The 19015-nt window shown below is 41.3% G+C and overlaps 1 protein-coding gene across 2 annotated transcripts in view; it reads left to right on the top strand.

Annotated features, from left to right (window-relative positions):
- The window catches only part of cdh4 (cadherin 4, type 1, R-cadherin (retinal)), a 190216-nt gene that overhangs the window by 131579 nt on the left and 39622 nt on the right, over positions 1–19015 (top strand). For both annotated transcript variants that reach the window (XM_046384615.1, XM_046384614.1), the window contains exons 5-6: positions 1445–1627; positions 17970–18125. In XM_046384615.1, the coding sequence (XP_046240571.1) occupies positions 1445–1627; positions 17970–18125 (339 nt within the window). The remainder of the gene's footprint in view (positions 1–1444; positions 1628–17969; positions 18126–19015) is intronic.

Raw genomic sequence — 19015 nt, 5'->3', positions numbered from 1 at the left:
TGTGAGTGTTTTGGATGAGTGGCGCTGGAACGAGAGTTATCTTATCTGGGAAACACATCTGGTCCCCTCGCTTCTCTTTCTGTCCTCTAACCATCCACCCGGTCACCCCGCTCCCCCTACATCAGCCTCCCACCTGACTAAACCCCCAACCCTTGGCTGTCCGGAGGTCTGAGCTGAGCCTCCGGTCCAGTCCTCTGAGCTGTGAATGTGTGAAGTTAAAACAAAAGGTGAAAAAAATATATGCATTTGCTCATGTGCAGCTTACGCTCTGCAAAGCAGGTGCATGTTGATACAATGGATTGCCGGCCTGTGTTTAGCATGGTGGCTCGTATATGGTTACTTGTGTGCACACGTGTGTCTTCGTCTGTGTGACTGCATTGTGTGTGTTCCAGGTGGGATGAGTAGGAGGATTTCCACAGTGCTCCAGGTGCTGGCGGCACACTGCCAGTGTGTGTGTGTGCGTGCGTGTGCGTGCGTGCGTGTGTAGGCAGGGCGCAGAGACAACAATAGGATTATGTGGATTACAGCAATACAACCATCTTACACAGGAGGACACCATAGAGAATCGGGGAAAAAACTGTCTTTTACACACCCTTCTAACCCTTTTTTCACCAGACAAGATAAGAACACAGCATGTCTTTTTGCAGCTATAGGTGGAAAGGTGGTTTATACATCCATACGTTCCTACATGGGAATTGCTCATAGTGTTTTAGTCCTGTATGATGCTCACAGATACCTCAACTTTTACACTCGTACACACATCTGAACAAATCCATGATGGATTCTGGACTGAGGAAGACTATAATAATGCAAAAGGTCTACACACTGTGACATTTTGAGGTACTTGTATTCTAAGTGATTGCTGACCAAACTGAAGGGTGGCCTCCTGTTTTCTCCTTTACTTCCGCCATGTTATTATTCTGGTATTTCATCAATACCTGCTTTATTTGATGCCAGGCTGGTGTAAGGGCAAAGTGTCACATTGGTTTCTGTCTTCAGCAGGGACAGAGAGCATGGGGATGGAATAATGTTGTCTTTCTGAAAAACCTGTGCAGGGGCACAGAAAAAGCACCTCAGTGGACAAAACCCAGCCATGTAGCCTGGGGGTGGTCTGGATTTCTTAAGCAAAGACAAGGGTTCGGGCATGCTAAGTGTGTCTTGCCAAGGGCCTTATGAAATGTGATGCCTCAACATTCAGAAAAATGTTTATGTATATTTCTTTGTGTTTGCCTCACTGTCACTCTCTCAAAATGGGTTTATTGTAAGCTTGACACCCAGTATTTTAGTTTCAATTTTAGCAGAGGGAAAACTTGTCATTTTACAGCACTTTATAGATTCATCTTCCAACCTGTCATGGCAAAATAGCATTCTTCAAATGATAACGTGTGCAGGTTATTCATTGCGAGATGCGGTGTGTGATATGACGTCTCTTTTTTTTTTTCAGGCTGGCATTGAAGAGATGCTGTCAAGAGTGTGGGACTCCCAACCTAGAGTTATCAAGTTTTCCCGAAAACATCTGAGAACCTCCTCTGCCAATGGGCTGAGGCGACAGAAGAGAGACTGGGTCATCCCGCCTATCAATGTGCCTGAAAACTCCCGAGGACCCTTTCCTCACATGCTTGTCAGAGTGAGTGATGGTTTATATAATTTCAGCAAATACCTCACATCTTTCCCTGATGCTGAATGTTTTTGGTGCACAGCAAAACCTTTATATAACTTGTTTTTGCAGGTTCCAAGACAAAATAGGTAGCTAAATCATATATATTTTTTCCTAAGTACTTACTTGGGTCTGGCAAGTGAAAAGAGTGGAGGATATACAGTGATGTCTCTTGCAATCATCGTGAGGGCAAGAAACTGGTATTTTATCAAGCACAACCAGCAGGCTAAAAGTGCTGCGCTTGTCTCTGATTTAAGTCATAACGCCAGATGATTTGTCTGCTATGCCTCTGAGCACTATAGGAAAGAAAAACAGACAAAAAAAAATCCTTGCTCAAAAAGCACACAAATATACACTTCATGCTTGGTCTCAGAAGAATAGATCTGAGGATTACTCAGGAGTATTCTCTCTCAGTGGCCTTCTTACACCTGTTAATATAGCTGGTGGTTTTCTCATCAGATCACATCTCTTTGCAGATTATAGCACATTCAAATTAGTGGTTGATCATGACATCCCTATTGTTGTGAGACTGGGGAGCCCATACAATCCCCCAAACTGAGATTAATGTTTTTAAAGGTGCTCGCTTTTGAAAGCGATAACATTAAATTAGAATCTACATCAAGTTAGACTACAACAAATAAAGCAGTTTAACATAATTTTTATTTAATTTGTTAAGATGGAGGCTAATGATTTCAGTTCAGTTTTTCCGTGGAGGCATTAGTACTCTGATGACACTGATGTTGGACCAAAAGGCCTGTCTTGCAATCTCTGTTCCAGTTCATCCCAAAGGTGTTGGATGGAGTTGAGGTCAGGACTGTATGTGGGCCAGTCAAGTTCTTCCACACCAAACTCATCCAACCATGTCTTTATGGACTTTGCTTTGTGCACTGGGACACAGTCATGCTGGAACAGAAAAGGGCCTTCAACAAACAGCTGCCACAAAGTTGGAAGCATAGCATTGTCCAAAATATCTTGGTATGCTGAAGCATTAAGGTTTCCCTTCGCTGGAAGAAAGTCCAACTCTTAAAAATAGGCCCGTCCCAAAACTTTTGTCTATATACTGTACCAAACATACAGTTAAACATAGATGAACACTGCCTTTAGTCTGAATGTGATCACCTCTGTCTCGTCTCTCATTGAAAAGAGCAGCAAAGAGAAAGTGAAAATTCCCATTACCACTGGTGAGGTCCTCAAATAGACGCGCATCGTTGCACTATTAATAGCACACAGTCATCATCATTAAACTTTGGAAATGTAGTCAATAGTGATTTAGTGTATAGTGTTGAAGTAGACTTTTCCCTCTGAATTTTGCAATAAATTAATCACAGAGCACAGGGAAATGATCAAACAAGGGAAGCTGATGAAGCATAATGAATAGGAATAACACCAATAAGCCCACAACAGTCTTTAAAATAAACAAACATATATTTGATGAGCATAATTTAAATTGGAATTGCAGATTGGAAAAAAATTATTAATTCTAATTTTGGAAACAATTTTGGACCTTATGGTCCTTGCGGTCCCTAGTCTTTATTGTCACTGTACATGTAGAATTAAACTCTGTTGGAGCAAACCTCCAGGTGCCTACAGAAGATATACATGAATACAAAAAGTGAAAAATTAATACAACTCGTGATTTGCAGCAATTATGCTGTATTACCGTGCATAGCCTATACAACAAGGCTACCAGTTATGTATATATATATATATATATATATACTGTATATGAAAATGTTAGTACAAACAAAATATTAGTATTGTTAATAACTTATGATGCTGAGTAGGAGCAATGTGCATGATATCCTTTTTCCAGAGTGCAGTGAAACTTTTCAACACAGCTGCAGCTGAGAAGGTTGAGAAATTGTGCGAATAGCTCCTGCATATTGGATTTAGCCTTATTTTTCCATTTCTTTTTTTTCTACCATGATATACAGGGCTGCCTTTAGAAAAAGATGTGATACTTGGTATGAAGTATGCATGAATATAGCATATTCTTCTCTTACTAATGCCAGTGTGACGGTAACCATGGTTTTTGTGCATATGCGTTATTTATACATCTGGCCCCAGGACGCAAAGGATTCAGTTTTGCTGCAGCTCAGCTACTACTCATAGTAAAGGTGTGAAAGTCTAACGTTCTCACAGTTTTAAGAAACTGAAATTTACAACCAATTCTTCATTACAGTCAGTGTGTAACAGTGAATACTGCAAATAAGGAAAATCAAAACAATGACCCGTGGCGGCCTGATACTCTCAGCTGTGCTGCCGCTCGCTAAACTCTCCTAACTCGACACCTTTTATCAGACAGACAGACTCCCAGACAGACTTCTCACACACAGACACAGACACACACACACACAAAGTTGTGTTTTCATCACTTTTGGGGACATTACATAGTTTCCAAGAGACTTAACCACCACCTGACCATAACAATACACAGTACTTATCTAATAATCCTAATCTACTATCTACTAATCCCTTACCTTAACCTCAACATAACCTTAAAGTAAGTATTCACCTTAATATTTAATGATTTACATTGTTGGGACTTGAGTTTTGTCCCTCTAAGTAAGGCAGGTCCTCACAATGTGACAATGTGTAAACAGATTTTTCTCCATACAACGAATACATGTCCACACACACACACACACACACACACACACACACACACTGCACTTGCAGACACAACCACACTGAACCCGAATCAACCTCAACACTCACATGGCCACACAAAGGAAGCCCTTGAGGTTTAATCCAACCATCTAACACCCGACATGTGAAAAGGGGATAAAAGGAGGTCCATGTCTCGAGCACGGCAGCACAATTTGGTGCCTCCCCTGACACACCAGAGCCCTACTGTGTGTGTGTTTTTGTGTGAGGGTGAATGCCTCTATGCTTTGGTGGAAAATCTGCCCTCTTGCCGACACACTGGTCTAAAAGGCGATTTCTGTAATCCGTGAGTATAAGTCTTGCTGTACAGACGGGCGTAAGGGACTTTCTCAGTGTGTGTGTTCATATATGTATATGTGTGTGTGTGTGCGGCACCATCCTCCAGCTTGCATATACTGTATGTGAACAACGCATAGCAGTGTCTCAGCCATAGCTGAAAGCAGTGCACCATGGGGGATGTGACTCATGCTGTCTGTCGCTCTATGAGTTTGCCTGTTCCTGGCTCTCTGTGCAACACAAGTCTCCATTCTGACAGGCAGCCAGGGAGAAGAACAGTGGGGAATTTGTGCTTTATCTTGCCGGTCTCAGAAGTGGCCAAGAACAACCTTTTAAACGTAGACCCTTGATTTCATGACACACCAACTCTCTTGGGTTGTGAAAACTCTGTAAGCTTTCTTCACCTGCTCAAGCCTTCACACAGTCAGGTTCAGGAGGTTTAAAAAGACCAATTAACCCTCACAGTGTAATTACAGCTTTGCAAGCATCAAATGATGCAAATGACACACCCAAAGAGGTGTGGGGCTTTCTCTTTGATTCAGTGAGAGTGGAGAAAGAACTGGCTGCAGAGAACAATGAGAAGTTAATGTCGCTGTGCTGCTGCAGGACATTGGATTAATCCCAGACGAATAAAATTCAATATATAAAACAGTCTTTGCTGATTTAGTTGTAAATCACAATTCAGACAATTATAAAGCTTTTAGTTATCCCTTCATTGTCATTGGATTATATTTATGGTGCTATTATACGTTATGTTCCAGTGCATTCTAACATTGCCACCATCATCATGATGGCCCTGTAGCTTAGATGGCAATATTCTGATTCATCTTCTGAAAGCTACTTCCACTTCAAACAAAGAAAAAATACTCTCTCTCTCTCGTTCGTTCGTTTTCACCTTGACATGCAATTCTGTCATGAAGGTTCAGCTTTGATGCCATTGATTTACCATTGTGTTCAAATGGAACATGCTTCCGAGCTCTCGCTGTCAAATTATTTGACATGACAGATATAAGTGCAGTGGAAATGGAGAGGTTGAAAAACAGCTTGAATTAAATGGATATTGAGGTAGCTGGCAAGAAATACTCCTTTTCAGAACCTGAAAAGCAGTGAGAGTGGGAGATAGAAAAGGGAGAAAAGGGGTACGGACTGAGAGTGGAAAATAGAAAAAAGAAAAAATATAGAGTCTTTGGAGAGTGCTGTAAATCTGCGGGGTGAGGGAGGCCAACATTAGTTTCAGGCCATTTGTGGCATTCTCATCTCAAGCGTCTCCTGCAGCACCTACACTGGGGCCAATGAGGCAAAACTGATGGAAAGCAGTCTGAATATGGGAGAGAAAAGACCCCTCCTTTCATTTAACCAGGCCTCAAACACCCACTCCCTCTCTGACCCACGGTTAGGGCAAGGAAAAGAGCATTATGAGCTGGAGATAATTGTGCACGTTGTGGACAGTTGTTTTAATTTTATGTCATTCCATGCCATGGAAAAGAATAAACAGAGTTGCAGATCCTTTTACCCGCTGCATGCATTTCTCTTCAACAGAGCTAAATGAAACTCCGATGATATGTACAGTCCTTATTATACAATCACAAACTTGTAAAAAAGAAATGAAGGTCTTAAGGTGAAAAGGCGACCAGACAGTGCACCTCAGTTTGATTTGGTTTACCTCATTATTTTGAATAGCCCATTATGTTAGTGCTCATGAGTAATATAATATGGTACCGGGTAGTGTTGAATGTGTCATAGTCAGAATGACTGGGGGCTCCTCATTTAGAGGGATTTTTATCAAAAGCAAACAGAAGCACACAAACAAAAACAAATGGTTAAGTTCGCCCACCGTTCAAGTTAACTTTACAGCCCTTGGCAGGAGAAAACTTGACATTTACTTCAGAAACAGAGGGAACACGTGGCTTTTTGTTGGTTTTCTAATTTAATAGTTTACTGTTCCAAGCAGCTAAAATATATGTGATATAAGTGTGAGTGGGAGCGAGTTAGCTCAGTGACTTTGTAATGTCTGTACAGCTGTTTGCTCGTCCCTCAAAATGAAAACACGGTGGTTTATCTGCAAACTCATATTGCACAGTGTATTACATTACAGCTCGTAATGAGCTTGTAATATGCTTTTTGGATAGACTTGTTTTGTTTGCAGCTTTATTGCATCTTGTGTGCATTGAAATACATTGTGTCTAGTTCATGACCGTGGATGTGCATGTGTGCATGGATGCATCTATGTGTGTGTTTACTCCAATACATGAGTGCATAATGTAGAAGGACAAAACATCCACTATTGTATTACATTTTCCAAAGACCAAATTTATCCAAATTTAACACTTTCACAGAATTCTTCATGCAGAAAAATAGTTTTCACATCAGTCCTTCATTCTCCCCACCATTTTCCAAATAGAAAGCACTCACATTCCATCTCTAATGAAAGAGGCAGTAAGGGATGCTGTGGGCTGAGCAGCAGCAAGATAAATTTCCACTTGATCCAGCATCCCAAGCACTTGTTTTAATTGTAACTCATTTGTGTCATTCAGCCGAAACTCAGCTGTCTCTGCACTGCCGTTGTTCAGTAACCACAGCTACAGTAAAACATGAAAGCATGCAGTGGCCAATAGCGGAGGACAAGTGCTAAGATTAATAGTCATGCTGCACAGGAAATCTTAAATATGACAAATAAACAATAATAATGCCATTAATGTCAGAACTTGCGAGATTTCTGTATGTTTTGTCAAAGTGTGAAAATACCAAAATGTGAAGAGTTTCGGGGCATGAGGTTTAATTGGTTTCCAGCTCTTTAAACGCTACAGTGCATCTTGAGGTACTGTAGTTTCAATAATACTACTGCTCATAACAAATAATACTACTGATATGCTAATAACAAAGTCTTGCCTCTTCAGTATCACACCTCATATTAGCTGCCCCAGTGACTATCAGATGACAAAGACAGCATTATATGTGTAAATGCAAGGTCAAAATGTACCCTGTACTAAACTACACCAGTCTTCATGAATGATGTGTACGATATGAACAAAGTCATTTGGTCAGTTGGTGCTGACTTGGTACTGGTGAAAATTCATACAATTAACCAGAATCAAAAAAGGCTTAATGTCATCTCTTATTCCTGATGGCATAGCAAAAACTCTCCTTCATTTTTAAATGCAATGTGCAGCGCCTGGCTGTGATAAAAATTCAGCATGATTTCAACTCTCAGCTTCAAGGAGCAGACAAAGTTTGTTGACATGTCTTGTTCTGGTTTAAATCAGGACACCCCTCACTCCCTTTTCTCCCAACATGATCCTCAGAGTGCGTCCCAGAATCCAGGAGTTTCTCATTTGCTGAATCATCTGCAATAACAGCAAGGTCTCCAGGAATAAAGTTGCCTTTAATCTTGTTCCACATAACTTTACTTTTTCATGATGAAGTACCGTCTCCTCCAGATGAGACCTGCCAGTTACAAAAACTGACTCTGTCTCCTTCAAGGGTACATGACTTCGTGTTGCAGTAGTCCAGGCAGGAGGTACTCTGGCAGATGATTCAGTGTTAGAGGCTCAAAATTGTTCGTGTTTTCATTACTATTACCATTGCAGTTGTTGTAAAATGTCACATTAGCGTATCCAGATGACAGAAGCGTTGAAGTCAACACATATCAGCAGCAGATCAAATATGCTACTCGAGTTACCAAGACCACAACAGCAGCCTTGGTAACGGCAGTAACAGCTACAGCTAGATTATTACTACATTACGCAACAGCATGGTGTTTGGATGCAGAGTAGCTACTGGACCAGGTCAGCAAGACAGCGTAACATTTAAAGTAAGGGTAGGGACAATACTGCCCTCCTAAAATATTACCATCCATATGCAATTCTACACCCTTGCTAATTGTGCTCCTTGTAGTTGCATGAGTAAAAAGGCGACTGCTAACATATTTACCATGTCAACACTATAGGGTGATAATAAAGTACACAACCTTGATGTTAAAGCTTGTTGCACTTCCCACAAGTGGCCAAGAAAAAAAAAATCATTTAATGCACGTTTTAATTACAGTAACATAGCATAATCAATCATGGATGGATGGTTAATGGATGTGCAGCTCAGTGCAGTCTTACACACTGCACCTTGTTACTGTTTTCCCATAAATGCAGATATCTAACGGCATAAAAAGAGCATTTATGTTTAAACGTGTGCACATTGCCTTTTGTTTGTGCCTGTGTCTGTGAGGGCCTCTATGTATTGTCTGTGCATTTGAGTGAATGTGTGTCTGTTTGTCATTCTCAGCATCCCCAGTCGGACAATTAGAAGGTGACAGTCCCATTAGAGCCTGCCCAGTAGTACAAAGGCTGAGTGCCATTGTGAGTGACACAGAGCTCTGCCTCTCACTAAATAACTGTCAGTCTGCCCTCGTCCACTCTGACCCTTCTGGCAACCTCCCTCTGAGCCACTCGAACTCCCCTCTGGACTCTCATTGGCAGCCTTAGCATCTCCCTGAGCCAAGCAAGGCCCTCCTTTCAAGCCTGGCCTCAAACTGATTGGTTGGACCCCACTAGCCTTAGGCGTGCCAGAAGGGCTTTCAACTGGCCTCAGGGTGCTACTGATTGGCCAGGCTGTCAGGGCTGCATGTCCCCTTCAGGAACGTGTGACAGCAGCTTGGGTTGGGAGATGCAATTTGACGATGGGTGTAGGGGGAGAGGAAAAGTGCAAGGGCAGCAGAAAGCTCTTCAAAGCCCCCCACCCCCCACCCCCCTCTGCGCCACCTCCATCTATAACTCTAACTCTGTCTGTCTATATCTATCTCTTTATGCTAGCGTGTCTTTCCAGCAGCCAACCATGTCTGCAATTTAATTATCTTGTGGGACATTTTTCTGTGCATGGAAGAACCTGTAGTATGGTTTACCTGTCACCCTTGTATTGGCAAGCCTTGGGTAGAGCAGGAGAACGGTGCTATTTAACGAGTTGAGACTCTCCAGGGGTCTGTTGTCTGTTTGAAGCAGGTAAGACAAGATCTTCAGCCCCAGCCTCCTCCATTTCCATCGCAGAATTGGAGAGCATTCCTCTCTTTTTAAGGGAGACAGAATGGCTGTATTTGCTCTATTCTTCTCCCGTCGCTGTGAATCGGAGGAATTAATGGCATTGTTAATGCAGAGAGACCGCTGGTCTACATTTCAACAGGATTCCTGCCTCGTGCAGAGCTCATCTAAATTGCCTGGTTAATGCTGTAATTGGGTTTGTGAGTCACTTCTTAACTTCCATTAATATTTGTTCTCCCTCTAATTGCCCCTTTTTCCGATCCTACATTTCATTCCTCCGTCTGGTTAATGGTCTGAGGTGGAGGCAGTTTCATGCGTGTGCGTGCACATACACACACACGTGTACACTTGAGAAAGCATCTAATCTATTTTTGAGCAGACACAAAATGTTAAAGCACTGGGACTTATTTCTCACTTCCGGGTAACGACGAATGACATACAGGATGGAGCTGGAGGATATTTGATTTTAAGAGACAAACATCAGAACAGATTTACGATCAGAATTTGAGGAACAACCTCTATCTTAGCATTTGAAAAATCTCTTCTCCAAAGACTTCATGTCAATTTTTAAAAGAGAGCCAACCTCTTTTATTTGAAGGTTGTTATTTATTGGATATGCTGCCAGCATTCAGAGTGCTTTCTGATGTTCATTAGAAGACATATTACTTGACAATGCCTCCGCATTCTCAGATGTTTTCTTTCAAGCTTCTTCCATCTTTTCACAGTCTCCTATAACTGGATTGTCTTTTCCTCTTATACATCACATTAAAACAGCTCCTTTGGAGGAAGAAAAACATTGCCTGCAAAAGGTTTCTGTTTTGTTTCCTTAAATTGTCAAGGAAAAAAGCCCCACTCTATTATCTTTAAATCCAAATCCACTTCACAGAAACATTACCTCAGGAAACCTCAGGAACTCAAAGGATTCAATTCAATTGACCGTGTGAGAAAGTGGAGAAGAATGGCTGAATAACAGTGTCAGTATGAGAGCAGACAAACCTTCCTCAGGTGGTGACTCTTGCTCATTTGTATTGATGGGACTCTCACTGCTTCATTCCCACTGGGAGAAATGGGAGGAGGGAGCACCGGAGAGTGAGAGACAGAAGCAGATAGAGATAGACAAACTGATATGGCTGCACAAACACAGACAGAATGGGAGAGCATACCAAATGAAAAAGGAGGGTGTACAAGGCAAAAAAATGCATATTTTACAGCTGCATGGAGCTTGGTTCATTTCCCATTCAGTTTCAGATCCATAATGGACTAGCTTGCCTGTGTGCCGAGGCCCAGACACGGCTGTTCTTTATGAGTATCAGAAATAACTGTGTGCGACAGTGACTGTCAGTGGCTTCCGTCACTTGAGAAATATTAAACCTGAGCACTCCGCAGCTTCTCCCTCACAAACCTCCATAGGACTGCTTTAACACCATCTGCACCATTCGATTCTAATGACTCCAGAATTTGGAGGTTTTAGCCACTTTTCTCGCCACATGCTTGTATGTAAGACTGTTGTTGTGTTTTGTATAAAGGAAAGTATGAATACTATATGGGAAAAACTTGTGAAGTTCCACATTTTCCATAATTGGAAATTCTGTTTCCGTTTAGTGAGCCCATCTCTTTCTTTCTTTCATCCTCTGCTTCCCTATTTCCTGCTCTGTCATTTTGTTGGATGTTTGTGTGGATGGCCTATCAGACTATTTGAGTTCCTCTTCCTCATCAAAAGCAGGGCACATCAGCTTTGAAGAGTGACAGGCACGCAGCAGGAGGGATCAAAGCTATGCAAAACTGAAATTTAAGAGGAAGTAAAAAAGCATGTAGTTTTGCCATTTCCCTCATGTTCAACAAAGAGAAAACAGATACTGTATAACAGCAGAGAAAGATGAAACATTATCAAACACAGCGATTTTCAAGGATACCTGTGTAGTTTGCAGATGCACAGATGTGTTTGATAATGCTATTTAACATTGCGGTTCACCCATTTGCTGCGACTGATGTTAGCAGTCGTTCCAGCATCCCCAGGAGTGCAAAGGTTTATTGTCAGAGCTGAATATTTTAACTCAACTGGTGACACTGAAGTCAGACTGCTAAAGATAGGAAAATCAATAGCCTATTCCAGCATGACAGTGCCATTTTCTTTCTTTAAAACCACTCACTAAGGTGCCAGATCTGCTATGAATCTGCTATTTGAAACATCCAAAAAAGCGAATGCATCTTTTAAAATCACTAAATAGCTTGCCAGCAATTCCCCCAAGTGACAGGCAGGAGAGTAAAGGAGCAGGAGCGGTAATGCAAATGGAAATTAGACATATGAGTCTGCAACTGAAATAACTGGAAATTTACACTACTTGAGGAAAATTTGAATCATCTCAAGGCAGAAGAGTAAAAGCAGAGTTAGGAAGTGAACAACTTGTAATTAAATTAACAATTGAACTACATTTTACCGTAGCTTCCCAGAAGTTCAACTACATTCATATTTACATATTAAGTCAAGTACATAAATTACTTTTTTGAAGATGTGTTGTGAATTTTACTTCTGAAAATCCAAACAATTTTATGTATAACCCGTGAAAAAGTACTTGAAGGGTACTTTTATGTACTCAAACTAAAGTCAACTGAGTGGCATTTTTTGCTGGCATGTTATAATTACATTATAATTACACATTTTAAAGTTCTTTTTTCTCAGTCGCCTTGGTTAATCAAACTAAATTTCTAAATTTTACTATAGTTCAACTTCTTCCAAAGTGACGTGATTGGTAACTTGATTCAGTTATTACAAAAAAACCCTGTTTAAAAAGGTCCAAAAACTAATTGTTTTCTGCTTACTCTGAATCCACATGATGATAAACTTCCTGTTACTTGAACAGAATGCGTCAAACTAATCCTCTGTCTCTTAGCACTAAATATGTTATAACATATCTGCGTGTGTGCCTAAGTAAACAGGCGAATCAGGCTGTGAGGTGGAGTCTAAAAGCAGAGCAGGCTCGTGGGCACATGAGGCATCCAGTCAGCAAGTAGTTCTTATTAAAGACATCTAGAAGTTTGGCAGACGCCATCTTAATTATGGCTGACAGCTATGACAGCTAAAGCATGACTGAGAGGCCGCCAGAGGGCCTCTATGATCGTCAGTCTGTTCCCTGAGTGCTTGGCATCACTTCCTCCCACAATGCACCTCAGCACGGAATTCGCATTAATTTGGCTTTACTGCCTTTTTCTACTGTACATTAAAGCAGCTACAAGGAACTATCATTTCAGGTTGATTTTGTCAGGCTCCGTGGAGAAAAGAGGTGCGTTTCCACTGCCTTTCCTTGCCTCTAATTAGCGCTTAGTTTTGAAAGTGAGTGAAGGACAGACACAACTTAATTATAATTAGTTTCTTACTTCTCAGAGAACACAATTATTGGAGCACACTTTAATACTCATTAAATCTAACAGTTATATTAAATGTAACCCTTGGATAGAATAAACAGATTAAGGTTAGCTTGGTGGCTAATCTAGCTAGCTGCCTATTTATCCGCACATGCCAGTTGCCCTGATGTATGTTAATCGTGGGGGCAAACCTGAGGAATTCTCCAGTGTTTTACCATTTCATGATGTGATATAATACATAGCAATTTTAGGTGGCAACGCACAACTGTTTTGCTTATCGTTATGAAGTAAACATTAATTGCACAATGTAGTGGCTGCAAATAATGAGGCCATCAGTATTTAGATTGGCTTCCTAAAGCCTTACTTTCACATTGTAGTTCTGTCTATATGAAATATAGCACGGTAATGGAACCTCAATTTAAAGTACAACCCTATGTGCTTACATGTACCTATTATAGACTATATGAATGAATAAATTCATGTTTTGCCTCCTAATGTTTTCATCTACCCCACCCACTGCAAGGAAAGGGGTTTGAAAAGTGACCTGTTTGTCCTTGAAGTAGATTTGCAAGAAATATTTTATTTTTTCTAAAGAATTCTACTGCTTGAGAACAAAGTACCTTAAATGAACAGGACTTGGTTGAACTGACTGTTGCTTATTTAGAGTCACAAACCTTCTAGTATATCCTGACTAATTTAACTCCTTCAATTTTGCATGCATTTGTGACATTTATACAACTTAACTGGCATCAACACGCAGGACGGCTTTCTTGATAAATAAAGTAGATAATAAAGTAAATTCATAGAGTGTTCTTATTGTGTTGGGTAGATCATTTTCTGATGTGGCTCTTGAGCCTTTGTAACCTGTGGGGGGCGTTTGATGTGCCTTAAGGGCAAAGTGAGGTGACTGAGCCTATAAAGAGCTATAAAATAGAGAGAGATGTGTGGTGTGTGTGTGCCTGTGTGTGTTTGTGTGAATCCAAATGACTGCAACATGGGCTCGAACCATTAAGTGTGGACGAGACATAAAAGAGGCTATCAAAGAGTGTAAACCACAGATTCCCATTATTGCGTGACATTAGCCCATAGCACAGAGTAACCCTTCATGATCCCACGGGTGCCTGCAGCACACTGTCCTTTAATGACTTCCTGGTTGAATGATTGTTGTTTCCTGGGAGCAAAATACTGCCAGGGAAAGAACTACAGCTCCACACGCCTGTCCTTTGCGTAGCAGAGTGCTGCTTTGTTCATTTTGCAGTATTGCTAGAGACAAGTCAGACATGGAGCGAACAGATGAAAAGCAGAGTACCATCAAATTAGTCCCTTTCCTTTTTGTAGGAATCAAACTATTCATGCAACTTGGGTGATCACACAGGGTTGGATCAATTAAAGATTTGGACAGACTGAAACTTAACAGAGTGCTAATTGGACAGCCAGCCACTATGCTCAATAAATGGAAATGTGTTCATTTCCATTCCTTTCCTTCTGTTTGTGTGCCTTGCATCACCCCGATCAGTTTAACAGAACACTAATTCTTCATCTAATTTATCCCAGCTCCCCATTGCTTTCGCTCCCCATGTCTCTCTGCCTCCATCCCTCTCCATCTTTCTTCTCACGCTGATAGCTTGTCCCACAGGATCCCAGCAGTTGTCAGTAATCAAGGAAATCACTCTCAAAGAGCTACAAATAGGTCACTTATCTGATGTCTGGTCTGGTCTGATCTGACGGAGACAGACAGCCAGTTAAGTCCCTTGCATCTGCCTCCCTCTGCTATTTCTAGTGTGATTAGTAGCCATTCTATCTGCCAGGAGGTACTGAAGTACGAGAGACAATGAAAGATAGTGATAGATAGAAAGGGGGAGGGAGAAGAGGATAGAAATCCCAGCTTTCATCATTAGCATTCCGTTCGAATGGCTCAATTGAGCAGTTGTCGCTCATGGGATTCCCAGGACTCCGAGAAGCCATGCTTCTTCATTTATTCAATTTATTGATATAAAGACTCTTCATTAAGAGACACCAGCAAATGTGACATGTGGTCTCAGGTGGCCTTGATGTGGAATTATAAGCAGGCGTGGAATCTGAGGCCACATCATGTGTAAGAGCTCCTTTGTCTCCTCTTGGGGCTATTACACAAATGTGCCAACAACACACAGTCCACTTTTGAAGTTCCAGTGAGGAAACAGACAGACTTGCACACACACACACACACTCACACTGAGACACGCAACCATACACGCGTCCGGATGAAGAAGCACAGACCCGTGGCAGGTGAAAATTTCAAAAACGTGTTTCCCACACGACGGCCCTGTGAATTATTGAACTGAGCTGGTCCTCTTGATCCACGCTCTGGTGTGCACACAGAGAATCTCTTACCTGTCAAATACTTGACTACACACACATATACATGGCTACAAGCTTCCTCCTTTTTTTTTTTTTTTTTTATTTTTTTATTTTTTTTTTTGCATGTTCCTGCAACTCAAGCAGATGGGAATCTCTGTGGTGCGCCTCAGTTAATTTCTTATTGTTTTGAACGGTGAGTCCTCAACATGTTTGTCTCCTTCACAGATAGGACAGATGATTTCTCAGCCACGTTCTCATTACTGAAATGCATAATCCATTTGTTCTGCTCCACATTATCTGTCTGTTATCCAAACAGATGACACTGATGATGAGGGTGAATGATCAAATTATGTTATCATTTATGCCATGATTTCATCCTTGCCTTGATTGGCAGTCGGTGGGCGTCATGAATAATAAATGTAATTTGTCTTACAGTATTATTGTCACGCCACAGTGATTACATGTATGAATAGAACAGGTTGAGTGCGCTTATTAATATGAGTTTTACAGTACTGTACATTGCACCTGGACCTTCAGGGTCCACATATGGATTTTGTATAAATTGAGCTCAGGAAATGAAAATTGTAGGTGTGAAAGCTTGCAGCAGAGTGCTACACTGTGAGTGTGGGAGGACCATGTTGGAAATTAAGAGAGAGGGTATCATGTTCAAACAGTGAGATGTTTTATGCAGAAGCCGCCGTCACCGCTCAACGGATGAAGTAATTTCATTTTCATGCATGATCTGCAACCCCACAGACCAGGAAAATTGCATAGGAGGGGAAGAGAAAGATAGAGCGAAAAAAGTGCCAAGCCTTCTTTTTTCTGCGTTTGACTCTGATTATTCCCTCTGACTTGTAAACATAGCGATGGTTCTGTCTCATTAGCAGAAAGAGTCAGCGCAGTATTGTGTTCAGGACCAGAAGACGAGGTCAAAGAAAAGACAGCATTAAGATATTTGGCATTTAAAAATATGTGATTCCCAACTTCAGGGTCGAGACACCCACAAAGGGACGATGCCAGAGGTAGGAAATATGAAAAAACAAAAGTGAAAACACAGCACATTTTCACCTTTTCAGCCCCTTTAACAGTCTACGCAGGAAAAATAACTGAAACTGAAATGCTCACAACTCATAGAGATGCAAGCTGTAGAGAGTAGTTGCAATCAGACATTCAATGACTATAAAGGGGTCATAAAGGCAAAAAGGTTTGGAAACACACAGGAGGAAAATACATTGGTCTTCATCTCATTTGTATGTGCGACAATAATGTTGACAGTGTATGCTGAGATCTTAGGTAGGAAAGCCCTAAGTTTAGATTTTGACCTCAAATCATGTCTTTTAGCTCTGAATCCCAAATATATACCTAGTAAGCAGTGTTCAGGGTAATTACTGACTGAATTCATTAGTGCTGCGATGCAGTAATTAGAGTTAGATGAGATGAATCATACCACTCAGTGAATATTAAGCCATAATCAGCAGGTGGTTAGCTTAGCACAAAAATTGGAAACAGGAAAAACTGGCTAGTCTGGCTTGTTCCAGTGGTAACAAACCTATGAACACATTTTATTGCTAAATCTGTACAATAACTAAATTTATTTGATTACTTGTAAACCTTTAGACCTTTAGTGTTTATGGGTAGGTTAGTTGTTTCCCCGTTTCCCATCTGTGTGCTAAGCTAAGCTAACTGGCTGCTGACTGCAGCTTCATATTTGAAGACATGAAAGTAGCATCAATCCCCTAATTATGTCTCTGCAAGACAGCAAATATCACATTACATTACAGTTTGGGATCAAAACATATTTTTTAAAATGTCAAACAACTCCTTTAAATAATTATAGACGTACTACAGGGATTAAATACGTGAAAGAATAATAACTATGATGAAGGTTTAGAGGTGACAGCCTTTGTATGCCAACACTTTCAGATCCACCAATTTAATTATTTTCCCATTAATGTTGCTGCATTGTATGGTGAGACAGTAGAGTCCTTGAAGCCCGTTGAAAATCAATGCCACAGGAAGAAGTGCTACAGTCTCATCTCCTTTTGTCTTTGAAAACAGAGAGGTGTTGAACAAAAGTATTGATATTTTTATTGCTGTAGTACTGGAGGCACAAGTTGTTTAAAGTGAAATATATCACTCTTTAAATGTCACCTTTTTGAATTGTGTGTGAAATAACAGCTGAGGCGTTAAAGATGGAAAGGGCACATTGAGATAATACATATGATAGAGAATAACGGCATGCGTCATTTTCACATCATCCAGGTAGGTAGGCGTTAGAAATACCGTCATAGCTGTTCAAGGTTTGCTGAGAGGTGGCCGTGAAGGTAAAGCAAGCCAGAAATTCAACAGGTTGGACAAACAGGTTTGACAGTAGATCCATTTCTCACTCTGCACATTGTTCAATTTTCAATTTTCGCCTTCAGGCTGTAGTCTCAAAGTGTTGGCACAAAAGCTAACAGAAGCTTGCAGTGGACATGATATCAATGAATCTATCAAACATACCTCACACTCCCTTCTCACAGAACAATTTGGTTAAGTCTGTACGCTTGGAACATTTTGTACTTTCTGTTGCAAGTGCAGGACAACCCTGACTGAAAACCACATTTTCCTGTGTTGACCTTGTTTCCCTGTTCTGTCCCCAGATCCGCTCAGATCAGGACAAGGATGTCGGGATCCGCTACAGCATCACAGGAGCAGGCGCTGATCAGCCCCCGAGTGGTATCTACAACATAGACCCCATCAGCGGCAACATGTTTGTCACCCAACCTCTAGACAGAGAGGAGAGAGCCTCCTTCCATGTAAGGAAAGAAATGATGGTGTTTCTGTTTCCCCTCTAGCTCCATTTATGTCTGTCTTATTATCTCCCAATTATCCCTGCGGAAATGCGCTTCTCCTTTTGTCTTCCCCATCAACCTTTTATTCTAACACTAATGCAGCCTGCTGAACAACCGCAAGTCAGAGCGCATTCAGAAAACTTGCGATGCTGTTAGCTGCTCTACGCTGCCTTCACACCTGCCTCTCCGAGCTCCGATTGATGCCGAAGCCAGCAATGAAATGATGAATCCCTTGGCAAAACACACAGCCACTTCAGCTGTCATTTAGATTGACGTTTAGTTGTGCAGAGTAACGCAGAATGGATAGAACACAGGGGAAGAGACAGAGATGAGGTGGAGTGCAGAAAAACTGTTGTCTTTGTTCTTTCCATCAGGGCCAATGAGCAGGTGCAGCTTCAAGTTCATGTGCGCATGTTTGTGTGCCGGTGTGTGTATTGAATGCTGATTGATATATGATGTCTGTTCATGCCACAAGAAGTGTCAGGTCTTTCTTTTCCCCATCTCTACGCACTCCCTGCTTCCCAGTTTTACTTCACCACCTTCACACATTGTTGCACACTCACCTCATGCACTTTCCAGCTGTGCTGTTCAAAGGTGCAAACTAACAGCTGTATACTTAGCTTGCATATGGCTGTTAGGATTTCCCACCACACATACACACACACAGGAGGCAGGAGGTTTAAGTTCATTACCGGCTCCTCTGGAACCTCAGGTTAAACAGCTTTGTGAATGCGTGAGTTAAATATGCAGGCCACATGAGATTTGTGTTAACACCAGGCCAGTGGTTCATACACACACACACACATTACAGGTTTCAATTTAAATCAACAACAACTAACACCTTCACTTGAGGT

This window comes from Scatophagus argus, chromosome 3 (assembly GCF_020382885.2).
Source record: "Scatophagus argus isolate fScaArg1 chromosome 3, fScaArg1.pri, whole genome shotgun sequence".
NCBI classification, from domain to species: domain Eukaryota; kingdom Metazoa; phylum Chordata; class Actinopteri; family Scatophagidae; genus Scatophagus; species Scatophagus argus.
Note: the sequence above shows the minus strand (reverse complement) of the source record. Positions and strands in the feature narration are given on the sequence as shown.